At 36.9% G+C, this 18,368-nt stretch overlaps 1 protein-coding gene across 3 annotated transcripts in view; it reads right to left on the bottom strand.

The window, feature by feature from the left end:
- ANO10 (anoctamin 10) overlaps window positions 1-18,368 on the bottom strand; it is a 216,651-nt gene that overhangs the window by 133,340 nt on the left and 64,943 nt on the right. Inside the window, exon 12 of one of the 3 annotated variants that reach the window (XM_046681861.1) lies at window positions 3,630-4,047. The exons of 1 other annotated variant lie outside the window; for it this stretch is intronic. In XM_046681861.1, coding sequence (XP_046537817.1) covers window positions 3,814-4,047 — 234 coding nt within the window. In that variant the 3' untranslated portion in view covers window positions 3,630-3,813. Of the gene's footprint in view, window positions 1-3,629; window positions 4,048-18,368 lie in introns of those variants that run through there. One more of the 3 variants, XM_046681876.1, reaches the window with a different exon arrangement.

Genomic DNA, 18,368 nt, shown 5'->3' with positions numbered 1-18,368 from the left:
TCAAGCACACACTGGAACGCTGAAAAACCCGATCCTATGTTAGGTCATGGAAAAGGTCTCAAACTCAAGTGGCATGTATGTATCTAAAAGGCAAAATCTGAATATTCTTTCAACTAACACCTAAATGTGCAATAAAACTAATAAACTCTAGGAAAAAAGACAAAACATAAGTCTACGGTCATGAGTACAGGTATTCTAACTTTTGACCACATCCACATACTATTTAACTAATATACAACTATTTTGAAGACAAAACAAAAGGATTAGATTAAAGCAAACTCTATTTTACTTTGGAGAAATATTTTTAACATTCTTTAAAATTACAAATCCTGGCTTACTCCTTACCCAAAGAATTCATGAAGATCTACTTCATTTTAATCTTAGATTTGTAAGTTATTCCACCTTTTCCAAACTGTTTTAGGAGAATGAAAGTAAAATAAGGGCTTCTCATGACTCAGATTAAATTCTCTATCTTCTGATGTCTATGGCAGAATTTTCTTTGCATTAATACTTTAAAATTTAAAATGAAAAGTTACCATACTATATTTCTGCTTTGTAACTGCTATAAAAATACATATAGCAGGTCTCAAAAATGAAAATACTCTAGAGTGTGTGATTCACAATTCTGTCATTTACATGGTAATTAAAAATATAATAAAAAGCCGACAGCATTGTTACAAGTCCAGCAATGTTTTGCCCAATAAACGGAAATCCTCATCACTGAGAGTCACCACAGACATGTCCCCAGCTAGTATCCTATCGATGCATTTGGCAGCCTCATATGTGACATCTACTGTATCTTGCAAGGGAGAAGAGCAGAATCACAAGCAGCCAAAATTAAAGTCTCAAAGATTCCCACAGAGATATTAAAAACGCAAAAAGGAGACTAGAGGCCTAATAGTCAAAAGGACAAGGACTCAGTCTCTCTAAATAAAGAGGCAATAGTAACCGATGCTTTGATGGTTGCAAATGCTTTGCCTTTACTTAAACTTCCCATATTTAATGGCTCAAAATTCCTCCTAAGTATTTAGGAAAAACAGAAACCCAACAGCCACCATCACTGACTTGCCATCCTCACTCAGTTCAGAAGTGATTTTTTTACTAAATATGAAAATACAGGCAAGTGTGTACATGGAGGGAGGGGTAGATAGAAAGACTGGGAAATAGCCTGACTAGGTCCTGGGAAATCACAGTATTTATAATGGGGCCATACGACAGTTCATCCAGTACAATCGTGATTCTTTAACTAATGGCATCCACAGAGATATCTCTATTTGCAGGAATACCTAAAATTCTTAAAACAAAATTATTTTGTTTTTAAACTTTATTTTTAAATCATACAATGAAATAGACTTTTTAGGTGTAGTTTCATGAATTTTAACACATGCATAGATTTGTGTAACCACCACCATAATCAGGGTACAGAACAGTTCCATCACTCCCCAGAATCTCTCATGCTCTATCTTTATAGTCATACAAAACAAAATTAATTTTCATTCACATTATTTTAGTGCTTTTTCCCACAAAAGAGTAAAACAAAATAAAATAACAAAAGCAGTCCCTCCAAAACATCCAGGAGTCACTAACCCAGCGACTCAAAAACCAAAGCAATATGGTAAGGTCTCCGTGTGCTCAGTTCCTTTTTCAGTCCTCGTGAAGACGAGAATTCACATAACAGATGTGCCCTGCTCCAAAGCTATATTTCTCTCTTTAGGGATCTCTGATGGTTGTTCCTGTTCCACACCAGCCAGACATTCTCTGTTCTCTCTGTCTTTGTGGCCTCTCTGCCTAGCCCCAGGCCCCAAGCACAGCCCAAGACAAGAGCAAAACGGTCACAGAAGAACGAATAAGAAAGAAGCCTAAAAAAGGGGTTGCCAGCAGAAAAGAGGCAGCGATACATTTCAGAGGACAGAAATGAGAAGGGAAATGTAGAAGAAAGCTGAGAGATACGTAGGGGTGAGGGAGAAAGAGAGACATAGGAGAAAATGAGAGCGAGAAAGGGGCTGAGAACTGGAAGGTCAAGGCAAGCTGACCCAAAGCACTGTATCACTGAGGCGAAGCCACCCCCATCCCCAAATTCTCTCTCCTCAGGATAAATTATTTCAAGCAAAACTTCCAGGTCAAAGAGTTTAAATATGTGTTTAAATTTTATGAAGCTTATTTAAAATTTAAAAGAAAAGCAACCTCAAATACTCCCTAATCCAATGCATTTTTGTTGAATTATGCTGCTAAAACTATTCTTCTCCCAGAGTTACACAATGAACTGTGTAAATATGCTTTGACCTTAGGAGCAGTTCCACAGAAATTCATTCTTATTAAAAAATTATAATAAACGCACAAGAAGACTGCTCCTTTGCTTTGGCTCCAATCCAACCCTGGTACCATCCTTGGCAAAAAGCAGGACAAAATATTTGTTATTAATAAGCAGCTTTTGCTTTTCCTAACCTGTAGGTAAAACTGATCCAAACCTGAAATAACAAGTGTGCCAGTCATCCTCCTTCAACCTGTCATTTACTCCTGATACAAGAACTTCTATTATCCTGAAAAGGTCAAAACTGCTTTGTAAAATACCATTCAAGTCATAAATTCTAAATTTCAATGGCATCAGAGATTGTCTTACATATGCATTCCTTTACATTAAAAAGTTTCTTCAATTAGCAATAGCATCCTTATTTGTACTAAACAACTAGATGCTAAACAAAATCACTAAATTCTGCTCATGAATCATTATTCTTAAATATATTTGTTTATTTGCACATTAAATATCCCTGGAAGCATGTACAAGAAACCTATCACATTGGCTGCCTCCATGGAAGGGAATTTATTAACTGGCAGATAGAGATAGAGGAATTTTATCACTGTGTTTTTGAACCTTTCAAGTTTTGAATCATGTAAATGCATCACTATGCAAAGAATAAACACAAAAAATTTAAATAAAGAAGACAATTATTTCTGTAAGGCAATTCCGTTCTAGTTTCCATGCTGTCAGTGAACAACAAAAATGAAACCATATCAAAAGATACTATCAGATATCAAGCCACAGGGAGCATGAGGCAGACTACCACTGTCCATACAAAAGGTGTATACGGGAGAGAACAGCTTCTCCGAAAACTTGATTAAAAATTATATGTAGAGGGGCCAGCTCCAGTGGCCTAGTGGTTAAGTCCAGTGCATGCTGCTTCGGCAGCCCGGGTTCAGTTCCTGGGTGCAGACCTACACCACTCTGTTAGCAGTCATACTGTGCTGGTGGCCCACATACTAAAAAATAGAGGACGGCTGGCACAGTTGTTAGCTCAGGGTGAATCTTCCTCAACAAAAAGAAAAGAAAATTATACTTATAAACCAAAAGGAGGAGCTGAGAAGGAATGCTTGGGGCTAGTTCTTTCTCCCAGAGGTTAAAATGGCCAACTGGGGGCCAGCCCTGTGGCCAAGCGGTTACGTTTGTGTGCTCTGCTTCAGCAGCCCAGGGTTTCGCCAGTTCAGATCCTGGGCACAGAACCTAGCAACACTTATCAAGCCATGCTGAGGCAGCATCCCACAGAGCAGAACTAGAAGAACCTACAACTAGAATATACAACTATGTACTGGGGGGCTTTGGGGAGAAGAAGAAAAAAAGCAAGACTGGCAACAGATGTTAGCTCAGGGCCAATATTTTAAAAAGAAAAAAGGCTGCTTTAAAAAAAAATAGCCAACTGAATACCTTCACCTGTTTTCAGAACTCTGTTCATCCACATGCACATGTGTGTGCACACCTGTGCGTGCAGGAAAACACTGCAGCTGAGGTACCAGCCAAGGTCATGAGCAGCACAGCCTCTATAGGGTGCATTTCGTTGACCCACACAACACTCTTGACAACACCAAGGTGCAGAGCCAAAGGGCGGAGGCTGCGTCTCTGCAGAACGGTCGCTGAGCCCTGTGTCCACTTGGAAATGAACAGCCACAGGGGAGGACTGTGGCACAGATAGCTTCCAAGTCAGGTTTGGGAACAACACAACAGGCACTGTTCCTGCTCAGGAGCATGAATGTTATTGACATCCAACGACTTCCCTGGAAAGGAGAGGATAAAGTATTCAACTGGAGGTCAGAGCACCGTCTACTAGTCCACGAGGAGAGAAGGACTAGAGCCAGAATGCAGAGCAACTATCACTAAGCACACGTATAGCTCAGCTGACACTTTTTTCCATACCTAGACATTTTCAATGAAGGAAGCAGACTACTGATTTACATTTTAGCATGAGCTCCTTATCTTTCTGTGAACTACTAATAAACAGTTCTCAGACCAGCACAGTGTGCAGATCACACTTAGATGAGTACTATAAACTACGATGAATGCAAATGACAGCGAGCTTTAGTGACACATTGACCAAGACAACAGGAGAAAAATCCTGGAAATCCAAATTCCATTAATCTCAACTATGTGTGAACCAATAACTATGATATCAGTTGATAAGGGCTTGAGATAGGACCATTCCCAAACACTAGATTTTAAACCACTTCTTTCTCCCAAAGGAATGAAGAAGCAGGACTTTGCACCCTAGTTTTGAAAGGTTGCTGACTCTTATTTTAAAGCATAAAAACTACAAGGTAAGTACTCAACAAGTATCTGTTACCCAAGTGATAAATCAACTTTGAATTGGATCACAGTCACACACATCTTTTCTATTTTAAAAAACATTCCTCAGGTTAAACCCTTAAATAGCTTCTTGGCTTAGGATATTTTATAGACTATTTAAACACTCCTCATAAAAGTCAGACTCATGAGTAAATTTAACCTTCCAAGTTTTTTTAAATGTTTCTTTTAGTTTGAAATTATTTATTTAAAAATCACCAAATACAAACTTTATGGTTTTTAATGACTCCACTAACTGACATGGACCTTGACCCCACCCTCATTAGAACACTGGAAGTCTCAATTGCTGCCCCCGTGCTGCTCCTATGGCCCTTCTACAAGTCCTGCTGATTCCAGAAGCACATGAAGAATACCTTGTGCCTTTAAAAGGCTTAAACAGCAGCGGCATATTACTTTCCACACATTTATCTGCATTTATTGCATGACCCACATTCTGAAAACAACGAAACATAAAACAGCTGATGATTTTTGTTCTTCAGCTTGATCAGGGAAGTTTGAAATGTCTGAGAACTATGGCTCACGCAGTTACTTGCCTCTCATCAGCAAAACAATTCTAAGGATGAGCAGCTCCCTTTATGTTGAAAAGGAGGTATGAGGACTCAAAGAAAGAAAAGCCAAAGAGGTCCACTTCTCTTAACATGTTCCTTTTAGCAACATCTCTAAAAATTATTCAATTATAAAATCTTATTTGGAGTTTTAAAAGAGCCACTTGCTATATAAAATCAAATTTTAGATTAATTGGTTTTAGGTTGTTTCATTCTTAATTAGTTTTGAAAAAAAATACTTCTTTCATCTTATAAACATGTCCTGAGCCACAGACAAAAGATTTTCCAAAACAGGTTTTTCAAAAAGTTTTCATAGATTTTTTAATTTATTTTTTAAATTACACAATAAAAACCACTAATCTTGGTGTAGAGCTCTTTGAGTTTTAACATATGCACTGAGCTATGAAACCATCGCCATAATCAAGATGGACTATTCCATCACTCCAAAACATGCCCTTGGGCTGGACCTTTGTTGTCAAACGTTCACCTTACTCCTAACTCTGGCAACCACCTTCAGTGAATTTCTATGTCCACATTTAGACTGGATGCCTATTACAACAATCTGCAGGACAAATCTAACAGCATAGAGAAGACAAAGCAGTGAGCTCCCCCACAGCCTTGCTCTTCTGTCCTTCCTAAACCCTCAGTGAGTAAGGGGCTTACAGGCTGTAGAAGAGTATCGCTGACCTATCAGAGAGCTCCTCTGTTTCCTTGTGGTTTCCTTTCTAGAGCTGATTACCATAAGAGATTATTAATAAACTGTAGTCTTTCTGCTCCAATCTCACCACCTTTTTGCTGTGAAATACTCCCTCCTGAGTTCCTTGTGCACCAATGACCACATCACAGACTTAATTATTAGCACAGATGGTGCCAATTAGTTTCGACGTGAAGTGCTGAAATGGAAAGGATAATGGAAGCACTATGACCTTGCTTGTACATGTAGAAATGGTCACAGCTGGGGCCCACTGACAGCAGCTTGGGGATAATCATATCTGTACATTCTGCAGCTCATCTTCCACCTTGTGCTCAAGCTGCCAAGGAGAAACTTGATCTTCAGGCTCAGAATAGGCATATCTTATAAAAAAATAGACACACATAAACACATTCACACACCCATGTATATACACACGCATCCATATGTGTGTGTGTTTAAAACATGGCATTTATATTCCTTCAGTTGGAAGATAAGAGTTTTAAAAATATGTAAATAAAAAATTTCTTAGAAAGTAATCAACATTCAAAATCTTTCTTTCCCTTCCTTTCATAGTTCTAAATATCTTTGGAAATAGTCCATTTTTAGTAACATTTATAACATAATGGAATTGGGAACGCATTTTATTAATTAGGAAGAAACTATAGTGGTGATATTAACACCTCACATTTATAAGCACCTTGAAAGTCTACAAGACACTCTCACACAGGTTTTAATTTAATCCAGTCTTTGCAACATGGCACCTTGGGGGACTACTAAAGAAACTAAAGCCCCTGTGAAGTTTTTAAGCCACAGACTAAAGCGAGGGGAAGGGAGAAGGAAAACAGAAGTAACAACAAAATAAAAGAACAATTACAACATACCAAAATAATTAGAAAAATTAGTAACTGGTCAAATTGATATCATTTCACCAAATCCAACTAATATATCAATGTCTATGATGCTAAAAAATGAAACTCAAGCCTGGACCAATTTTTGATACAAAATTCCAGTGCAGAAAGCAGTTAAGTATTTCTTGAAGGGAGATCTGACCGAGAGTACTAACACAACATTTTTGGTTTGGGGTATTGAAATTGGCAACTTTCCTAAAGGAAATTGCTTATTAAGCAGGGTATAGACGTGGATGAATGGGGATTTAGAGTTTACACAGTGAAGGGAAGTGAACACTGCAGCCACGCCTTTGGGTATTTTAAAGGAGACCATTTGGAATGATGTGTAAACGGATGTAAATTTCATCATGAGCCATGAGCCCTCCCTTAGGTGCCCGACCTGTGGCCCCTCATCCCCAATTCATGCGCTTCACTCTCCCTGAGAAAACCCATACGGTCTCTGATTCCACCATTCCCATGCTTGCCCCTGCCCCTGGAGCTACCCCAATGTCCCGATCTGGTACGGCAGGGGGCCCCTGTGAAGGAAGAGTGGGAGGTTAGGGCAGCTCCAGACGCAGAGCCTAAACTTTCTAGGACAAGAAACAGGTTAGGTTAACCACTGTTAACACCTTAAAAGAATGTGAAGTAATTTGCAAAAATCAGATGCCAATAAAATCATACTATACAGATTATGTACTATCCATCAGTTTGGAGGGCACTGGGTTCTTCAAGAAAACAAATATCGTCCATTAACTGACAAAGTTTCATACTCCCCAAGGAAAGAAGAAATTCATTTAGGTGGCATATCTGGCACCAGTAATTCCCCAGTTAATCAAAAAAGTTAGCTAAAATGAGGAATCATAAAAAATGCATAAGTTTAACGTTTTATTTTAGCAAACATTTAAATGTTTTTTATTTTATTTAAAATAATTTAAATATTTCTTATAAATAATTTTAAATAATTATTTTAAAATAATTTTATTTAATGTTTTAATTTTTTTGCAAATCTTTTAATGTCGGGCCAAGGCCTTTCCTTTGAGAAGGTCCAGTGATGGAGTTTCTCACTGTTTTCCATGCATAAGTAACACCCATAGGACAATGTTGAAGATCCCCAGGATTGTTTTCTTTAAAGAAGAGTGAAAACTTAAAAGACACTCACAAAGCAATGTGAAAACAGAATCTGGAAGCTGTCCATATTTTTATGATTTTTCCCTAATCTTTTATAATTGCCTCATCTTTATCCAATCTGATAGTAATTTGTCTTTATGGAGTCTTTCCAAAGGTTTTCAGAGAAACGACAGCTCTCCCTGTTTTAACACACACATTTCATCAGTTTTCATTCCATTTAATTAAATTATGCCAATTACAGTAACAAAAATACCACACATAAACAGATTCAGGAACAAAATGCCTCTTGGTGAGCACTTAGCTCAGAGAGTGGACATCTTCCCCATGGTCCCCACCCAACAGGCTGGGAGAGCCGGCACCAGGATGGGCACTGTCAGGAGAGGATGGAGAGAGCTGAGTCACCTGGGGAAGGTTAGAAAGGAAGCCTTCTACTGTACACATTTATCTTTGAGGATTCCGTCTGCAAGCATTTCCAAAGCCAGGGCTGTATCTTAGTGAGGCCTGGCTTATTTTAAGCACACAATACGTATGAATTCATTGAAAGAATCTGCCTAGACTGTCTTTAATTATTCCCACACCATTAAGAGAACACAGTGTTGCATTTGGATAACTGAAGAGGGGACAGGCCATAAAAAGATCAGACAATTACCAAGATTATCACAGGAATAGAGGAAACAAAAGGAAGAAGGAAAAAAACCCAGTTCAACAATTCCAATGAAAAGTACCCTAATCTGAAAATCAAAAACCTTATTTACCCTCTCAGGAACCCAAAACACACTCTGACACTGGGAAGTGGTGACCAGATGAAGAGCTGGTTGTGGGTTCCCTCCTAGACAAGTTTTTAAAATGAATTCTCAGAGTTTAATCAGATCTTTCAATTACGTAAAGAGACTTCTATGAGAACAGATTTTTTTTCCAAAACAACAATATTAACTAACGAATACTGAATATTTAATCTTGCAGGCACTGCCAGGCAAGCATATTGCATGCATTTATTCATTAAGTCTCATAACAGCTGTAGGTACTGAAGTCACTCAAAGACACATAGCTTGTCAACGGTGGAGCCGGGATTCGAATCCAGAGCCCATGTTCTTAACCACTGTACTACACTGACTAATCTGGCTCACTTTTTCTTATAAATAATATAATTTTAATATTTTGCCTAAGGATTTTGTTAGTATACTTCCCAAAGGTACAGTATCAAAGTCTTCAATTTATAAAGTGAAATTAATTCTTAAATAACTGCTATTAACTATACGTTCACTGAAAAAAAATATATATATGACATTCACTCATTAACAAACATTTAACAAGCAACTGTTCAATCACTTAAAGACAAAGAGTTAAAATAACTCACTGGACACTTCGCAGTTATTGAATGTTTACTGCGTGCCAAACCATGCTCATGCTCTCAGGAAGTTCAGAGTCTGGCGGAAGAGACACATGATTATCGCACAATTTTAGCAAATGCTAAGTAGAAATTTTCACGAAGGGCTCTGGCATGTCCAAGGGTTTCCGGAATGGGACACCAGGGGAGTGAAGGGGAAAAGGAGACTCCAAAGAATCTGGCATTTGATTGAGGCATTTCTTCCGTGAGCCATGGAGTTTTATATAAGGAAGGTAGCAGAGGAGAAACATGATCAGAATTTCATTTTGGAATAACCACTCTAGAAGTGAAGAGCATGGGGCAGAGGAGAGAAAGCACAAAAACCAGAGGCTAGTGAGGACCTACTGTAAAAATCTAGCTAAGAACTGTTGAGTTTAAATGAGTGAATTGTATGGTATGTGAAATATATCTCAACAAAGCTGATTTAAAAAATACTTCTAGACGAGAAATGGTAAGATGCTAAACTCAAAGCATGCCAACGGTAACAGGGAAGAGAGACTAAACAGATTATTCACAAGTCAGAATCAGTAAGACTTGATGAGTGATGGATGGGTGGGAGGGAGGGCTGGACTGAGGTGTGGGAACAAGATCAGGAAGACAGAAGATAAACGGAGTCATGTCAGAGGATGGAAATAGGCACGTAAGAGAGGGCGATTAAGAAACTGTAACACAAACAAAACCAATTCCATGTTATGATGGAGAACCAAGCTTGTATATATCAATGGGCAGACGGAGACATACAAGCTAACTGCTAAAGGACTGACTCATTAACAGTGGTGGTACTGTTAACTGTTAATCACTTGTTCACTTCCTCCTCTGGGTCAGACACGGTGCCCATCTCTTCTTGTGTACATTACCAAGGTCTTCATTTTACATCTGAGGAAACTGAGGTTCGCAGAGATTAAGAGGAAGAGTCAATATTCTAATTTAGCTACCTCCTGACTCTGACACCCCAAGATGGTTTCCATGTGGCGATACTGCCTGCTTAAGAAGCACTGATGATAATGACAATAAAGACAGTGAAAGCTTCATTCCGCCATTGCTGAGCCGGTTAGAATTACAGCTTGCATCTGCTGTGCCTCAACTAAGTGCCCAGCTCTGTGTTTGGCATTTCACACTGTACATCTTGTCACTATCTCACCTTGTAAGACTGGTAATAAGACCCGCAATTTATTAAGCACCTGCTCAATGCCGGACACTGTGATTAGAGTCAGACGTGTATTTCTACTCCTCAGAGCCCCCCTACAAGGGAAGCTGCCCTGGCCTCAATCTGTAGTCAAGGAAATAGGCTTACAAGACAAGTGACTGGCCCAGGGCCACAAGCACGAAGAGGGCGGTACAGGGATAGAATCTCCATAGTCTGAAATATCCATATGCAGAGAGAAATATAGATAGAAATATAAATCCAGAGAGACAGCGGGTGTGAGAGCACAAGAACAAGCACATATGTGACAAGATGTTCAAAATTACTGAATCCTAATAAACGATGTATAAGAATTATCTGTATTGTGCTTGCAACTTTTAAGTCTGAAACTATTTTCTAAAAATAGGAAAATAAACCCTGTGAGTCAGGGCATAAAAGAAACGTTAGGACTGAGTCCCTTCTCAGAAGACGTTTTAGTTAGTACAAACAGATGAGAATCAATTCTGTTTCTAAGCAGCTCTGGTAAAAAAAAAAAAATCACATAACTTACCTTTTTTTTAAAAAAAGAAACTGCAATTAAGCGATATTTTTAAAACTACCAATTAAACATGCATGGTGCAGACTGGCTTGGTGGGCACCAGGACCCAAACATTATAAATGCAGTGTAACTTCTGGGGTGAGCAACTAATTCATTTTCACCTCAGAAGAAGAACAGCTTTTAGTAGGTGAATTGTTAACATTCAAAATGTTTGGTGCATCTTGCCAAGTTTAGAATTAAAAGAAAACTGTGAATGTGTTTGACACTAATATGAAAGATTATCAAACATTTGATATTTAGAGGATTTTAGGCGACTTCTACTTTTTTAGGAATTGGAGATCTCTTTGTAATTCTGCATTTAAAGTAGTGATCTTTTGTTTGAAATTGTATCAAAGAAGTGAACTAAATTCGTCTCAAAAGTGAGGATGATGATGATTATTTGGATATCAATTTCATACTGTGGGCTGAACTTTATGACACTGCCAATATTTGACTCTTTTTAACCTAGAAAATGATAGTCTCATATGGTTTCATCATACGGTTTTAGACATTGGTAGGCTAGTCTCTTGATCAGTCTATGATAAATTTCCGTAACTATTTTACATACAAAAGCATAGTGTTCACATGTTCCTAGTTTCCAAAGACGACACTAGATGGCAGTAAATACACAAACGTTGTAACATGACACTGAGTTACCAAGATACAATAAGTATCATTTTTGCCTTTTATTCAATTTTATGCTGCTCTAAATCAAGCTTTAAAAAAAATCCTGAGGAACCAAAAACCTAAATAAAATTCAAGTTTCCCGGCTTCAAAAATGTGAACCAGAAAAGCTACTGAAATGATCAATTCATCCACAATTTAAATTATGAGAATACTATCAACATCAATTTTATAAAATTGTTACATTTTCTAAGTCTTCTTTGTTTTGTTAAATTATAATCACACAATATATTTTAGATATTACTTTGGAGAAAAATACTTTAAGATATCTAAAATTGCTTTTTGCATCAAGATGTTAATTTATACAAGAATTTACTTTACATATATTTATGGCTTATTTATTATCGCTTTTTTGAATTAGTGAAATTTCTACTCTTTTACGTGCCATGAATGAATATATGAAAGTACGGCATATTGTTAGTATAATATGCTACTAGCAAAACATTGTTTTAAAACTCAATAATTAATACTAACACTGTATTTAGATTCCAGGAAAAAATAGAAAATAAAATATAACTTTAAGATTTTACTTTCTTATTTGAAAATACATCTGCAGACCAGAAAGAAAAATCTTAGAAACATGATCATTTCATCCATTGATGGTTTTGATTAACTTTTGTAACATTCTGAACTAGAATTCCAGTATGACTTTACAAACTTATATGATAATAAACCAAAAACTTATACTTTCTAATTTATTTGCAAACTTTTCACTTTTTGGATTCATTACAAGACCAGATGGCATTCAGCTCAGGTCTCAGCAACACTAGAATAAAATTAGCTAACTTAGTAATTTTTTGGTTAGTTCTAACACTTTCTCTGAGCTTAATTTGTTCTGACACACAAAATTCTCAATTTAGAAACCAAAGCTAGGGTCCTCTCAAAAGTAGGAAAGTTGATAAAATAAAACAAATAAATCTTCAAATATACTACTGTGATAGAAAGAGAGAACTTATTTTAATACCAATCTGTGCCAAAATAACCCAATTTTTGATCAACAGTATAAAAAAATTAGGAAAGAGATAGCTATAATTACCTCAAGCACGTTAAAACAAACACACATCCAAATAGACAAAATGATCTTGAAAAATAAGAACAAAGTTGGGTGTCCACACTTCCTGATTTCAAAACTTACCACAAGGCTATGGTAATCAAAGCAGAGTGGTATGGCATAAAAGTAGACATATACTTATCCCCAAACTCACCAAGTTATGTGCATTAAATATGTATGCTTTTCTATGTCAATCATACCTCAATAAAGTGGTTTTTAAGAAACGGCAGACATACAGCACAATGGAATAAAGTGCCCAGAAATAGACCCTTACATATATGAGGAAATGATTTTTGACAAGATGCTAAGACAATTCACTGGGGAAAGGACAGTCTTTTCAACAATCTTGGGAAAACTGGAAATCTACATGCAAAAGAATGAATTTGGATGCTTGCCTTACATCATATATAAAAATTAACTCAAAATGGATCAAAGACCTAAACTAAAGACCTAAAACTATAAAACTCCTAGGAGAAAACACAGGGCAAAAGCTTCATGGCATCAGATTTGGCAATGATTTCTTGGATATGACACCAAAAGCACAGGCAAAAAAAGAAAAAACAGGTAAGTTGGACTTCTGTGCATCAAAGGATGTATCAATAGAGTGAAAAAGCAACCCACAAAAAGGGAGAAAATATTTATAAAACATATATCTAATAAGGGATTAATATCCAGAATGTTTAAAGAACTCCTATAACTCAACGACTAAAAAATAAACAATACAATTTAAAAAATGGGCAAAGAACTTGAATAGACATCTCTCCAAAGATATACACATGGCCAATAAGCGCATAAAAAGACACTCAACATCACTGATCATTAAGGAAATGCAAATCAAAACTACAATGAAATACCACCTCACCCCCATTAGGATGACTATTTTCAAAAAAACAGAAAACAACAAGCATTGACAAGGGTGTGGAGAAATTGGCACCCTTGTGCACTGCTGATGGGAATGTAAAATGGTACAGCCACTATGGAAAATGGTATGAAGGTTCCTCAAAAAATTAAACACAGAATTATCATGTAATCCAACTATGTTTCTGGCTATATACTCAAAAGAAGCAAAAACAGGGACACAAACAGATATTTGTACACCCATGCTCATAGCAGTATTCACAATAGCCTAAAGGTGGAAGTAACCCATGTGTCCATCAACAGATGAACAGATACATAAAATGTGGTACAGTCACGCACCAATGATGTTTCAGTAAACGATGGACCACATATACGACAGTGGTTCCATAAGATTATCATGAAGCTGAAAAATTCCTATCACCTAGTGACATCATAGCTCTTGTAACGTTGTATAGCTGAAGAAAAGGCAAGACAAAAGGAAAGTGCAGGAGAAGAAAAAGAAGAATCCCCAATAAAATTCACAGTGAAGGGTTTAGCAGAAGTATTTACAGAACTCAACAAGTTCCTTAAAAAGTTTGAAAACATGTACAACACCAAAAGGTTTTCATTAATAGAGAGGAATATTCCTGGAGCATTATCTGCTTACAAGCAAATCTATGATGAAAAAAAGAAACTAAGCAAACCACCATGGATGTATTTCTGAAAAGAGTGACACCTCAAGAATAGCCTCAAAAAAAGGCAGGTCCTTCAGAAGGTATTCCAGAAGAAGGCACTGTCATCATAGGAGTTGACAGCTCCATGCATCCATTGCCCCTGAAGACTTTCCAGTGGAACAGAAGATGTGGAGATGGAAGTCAGTGATGTGGATGATCCTGACCCTGTGTAGGCCCAGGCTAACGTGTGTTTGTGTCTTAGCTTTTAACAACACAGTTTTAAAAGTAAAATAACATTTAAAAAAGAAAAAAGCTTCTAGAATAAGGATATAAAGAAAGAAAATATTTTTGTACAGCTGTACAATGTGGTTGTATTTTAAGCTAAGTGTTATTAAAATGGGTCAAAAGGTTAAAAAATGTTAAAGTCTATAAAGTAAACACATTACAGTAAGCTAAGGTTAATTTATTACTGAAGAAAGAAAAATATTTTTTATAAAGTTAGTGTAGCCTAAGTAACAGCATTTATAAGTCTACAGTAGCGTACAATAATGTCCTAAGCCTTCACATTCACTCACCATTCACTCACCGACTGACCCAGAGCAACTTCCAGTCTTGCAAGCTCCATTCATGGTCAGTACCCTATAAAGGTGTAAGATTTTTCGTCTTTCATACCATATTTATACTATACCTTTTCTATGTTTAGATACACAAATACCATTGTGTTACAATAGCTGACAGTATTCAGTACAGTAACATGCTATACAGGATTGTAGCCTAGGAGCAAGAGGCTATACCTCATAGCCTAGGTGTGTAGTAGGCTATCCCATCAAGGTTTGTGTAAGTACACTCTATGGTGTTCACACAATGATAAAACCACCTAACAACACATTTCTTAGGATGTATTCCTGTCATCAAGCGGCGCATGACTACATATATATATATATATACACACACAGTGGGATGTCATTCAGTCTTAAAAAGTAAGGAGATTTTGACACATGCTACAACATGAATGAACCTTGAAGACATTATGCTAAGTGAAATACGCCAGACACAAAAGGACATATATTGTATGATTCCACTTAGATGAGGTTCCCAGAGTAATCAAATTCATAGACACGGATAATAGATTGAGTAGAATGGTGGTTAGTAGGGGCTGGAGGAAGAGAGAAATGGGAAGTTAGTGTTTAATGACCACAGAGTTTCAGTTGGGAAAGGTGAAAAAGTTCTAGAGATGGATGGTGGTGACAATTGCACAACAATGTGAATGTACTTAATGCCACTGAACTGTACACTTAAAAATGGTTAAGAGGGTAAATTTCATATTATGTATGTTTTTACTACAATTAAAAATTTAATCAGTAGAAGGAAGGAAATAATATCAATCAGAGTGGAAATAAAAAATTAGAGACTAAAATGTCAATAGAAAAAATCAATGAAACTAAGAGCTAGCTCTCTGAAAAGATACACAAAACTGATAGATAAACCTGTAGCTAGACTTACAAAGAAAAAAACAGAGAAGGCTCAAGCAAATAAAATCAGAAATGAAAGAGAAGTTACAATGGACACCACAGAAATACAAAGGATTATAAGAGAATACTATGAAAAGCTATATGCCAACAAACTGGATAACCCAGAAGAAATTAATAAATTCTTAGAATCATACAACCTCCCAAAACTTAATCAAGAAGAAATAGAGAATCTGAATAGAACAATCACCAGTAAAGAGATTGAAATAGTAATCAAAAACTTCCCCAAAAACAAAAGTCCAGGACAAGATGGCCTCTCTGATGAATTCTACCAAACATTCAAGGACGATTTAATACCTACCCTTCTGAAACTCTTCCAAAAAATTGAAAAGGATGGGATGCTTTCTAACTCATTTTACAAGGCCAACATTACCCTGAAACCAAAACAGACAAGAACAACACAAAAAAGGAAAATTACAGGCAAACATCACTGACGAACATAGATGCAAAAATCCTCAAAAAAAAATATTAGCAAATCAAACACAAAATACATTAAAAGGATCACATACCCTGGTGAAGTGGGAATTATTCCAAAGATGCAAGGATGGTTCAACATCCACAATGTAATCAGTGTAATACACCACATTAACAAGATAAAGAATAAAAATCACATGATCATCTCAATAGATGCAGAGAAAGCGTCTGAAAAGATTCAACATCCATTTATGATAAAAATTCTCAATAAAATGAGTATAGAAGGAAAGTACCTCAACATAATAAAGGCCATATATGACAAACTCACAGCTAACATCATTCTCAATGGAGAAAAACTGAAAGCTATCCCTCTAAGAACAGGAACCAGACAAGGACGCCCACTGTCACCACTCTTATTTAACATAGTATTGGAAGTCCTAGCCAGAGCAATCAGGCAAGAAAAAGAAATAAAAGGGATCCACATTGGAAAAGAAGAAGTGAAACTGTCACTCTTTGCAGATGACATGATTTTATATCTAGAAAACCCTAAAGAGTCCACTAAAAAACTTTTAGAAATAATAAAGGAATACAGTCAAGTTGCGGGATACAAAATCAATGTACAAAAATCAGTTGCGTTTCTATACACTAACAACTAAGTAGCAGAAAGAGAAATTAAGAATACAATCCCATTTACAATTGCAACAAAAAGAATAAAATACCTAGGAATAAACTTAACCAAAGAGGTGAAAGATCTGTACACCGAAAACCATAAAACATTCTTGAAAGAAATCAAAGAAGACACAAAGAAATGGAAAGATATTCCATGCTCTTGGATTGGAAGAATTAACATTGTTAAAATGTCCATACTTCGTAAAGCAATCTATAGATTCAACGCAATCCCTATCAAAGTTCCAACAACATTTTTTACAGAAATAGAACAAAGAATCCTAAAATTTATATGGAACAACAAAAGATCCCAAATAGCCAAAGGATTCCCGAGAAAAAAGAACAAAGCTGGAGGTATCACACTCCCCAATTTCAAATTATACTACAAAGCCATAGTAACCAAAACAGCATGGTACTGGCACAAAAACAGACACACAGATCAATGGAACAAAATTGAGAGCCCAGAAGTAAACCCACACGTTTATGGACAGCTAATATTCGACAAGGGAGCCAAAAGCATACGATGGAGAAAGGAGAGTCTCTTCAATAAGTGGTGTTGGGAAAACTGGACAGCCACATGCAAAAGAATGAAAGTAGACCATTCCCTTACACCATGCACAAAAATCAACTCAAAATGGATTAAAGACTTGAATGTAAGACCCGAAACCATGAGACTTCTAGAAGAAAACATAGGCAGTACACTCTATGACATTGGTCTGAGCAGCATATTTTCAAGTCCCATGTCTGACCGGGCAAGGGAAACAAAAGAAAAAATGAACAAATGGGACTACATCAAACTAAAAAGCTTCTGCACAGCAAAGGGAACCATCAACAAAACGAAAAGACAACCTAACAATTGGGAGAAGATATTTGCAAGCCATGTATCAGATAAGGGGTTAATATCCAAAATATACAAAGAACTCATACATCTCAACAACAAAAAAACCAACAATCCAATTAGAAAATGGGCAAGAGATCTGAACAGAGCTTTCTCTAAAGAAGATATACAGATGGCCAACAGGCATATGAAAAGATGCTCAACATCATTAGCTATCCGGGAAATGCAAATCAAAACTACAATGAGGTATCACCTCACTCTGGTCAGAACGGCTATAATTAACAAGACAGGAAACAACAAATGTTGGAGAGGGTGTGGAGAGAAGGGAACCCTTGTTCACTGCTGGTGGCAGTGCAAACTGGTGCAGCCACTATGGAAAGCAGTTTGGAGTATCCTCAGAAAATTAAGGATAGATCTACCATATGATCCAGCTATTCCACTGCTGGGTATTTATCCAAAGAACTTGAAAACACAAAGGCATACAGATACTTGCACCCCTATGTTCACTGCGGCATTATACACAATAGCCAAGACTTGGAAGCAACCCAGGTGCCCATCAAGGGACGAATGGATAAAGAAGATGTGGTATTTATACACGATGGACTACTACTCAGCCATAAGAAATGATGAAATTCGGCCATTTGTGACAACATGGATGGACCTTGAGGGTATTATGCTGAGTG

Source organism: Equus quagga, chromosome 1 (assembly GCF_021613505.1).
Source record: "Equus quagga isolate Etosha38 chromosome 1, UCLA_HA_Equagga_1.0, whole genome shotgun sequence".
In the NCBI taxonomy this organism is placed as follows: domain Eukaryota; kingdom Metazoa; phylum Chordata; class Mammalia; order Perissodactyla; family Equidae; genus Equus; species Equus quagga.
Note: the sequence above shows the minus strand (reverse complement) of the source record. Positions and strands in the feature narration are given on the sequence as shown.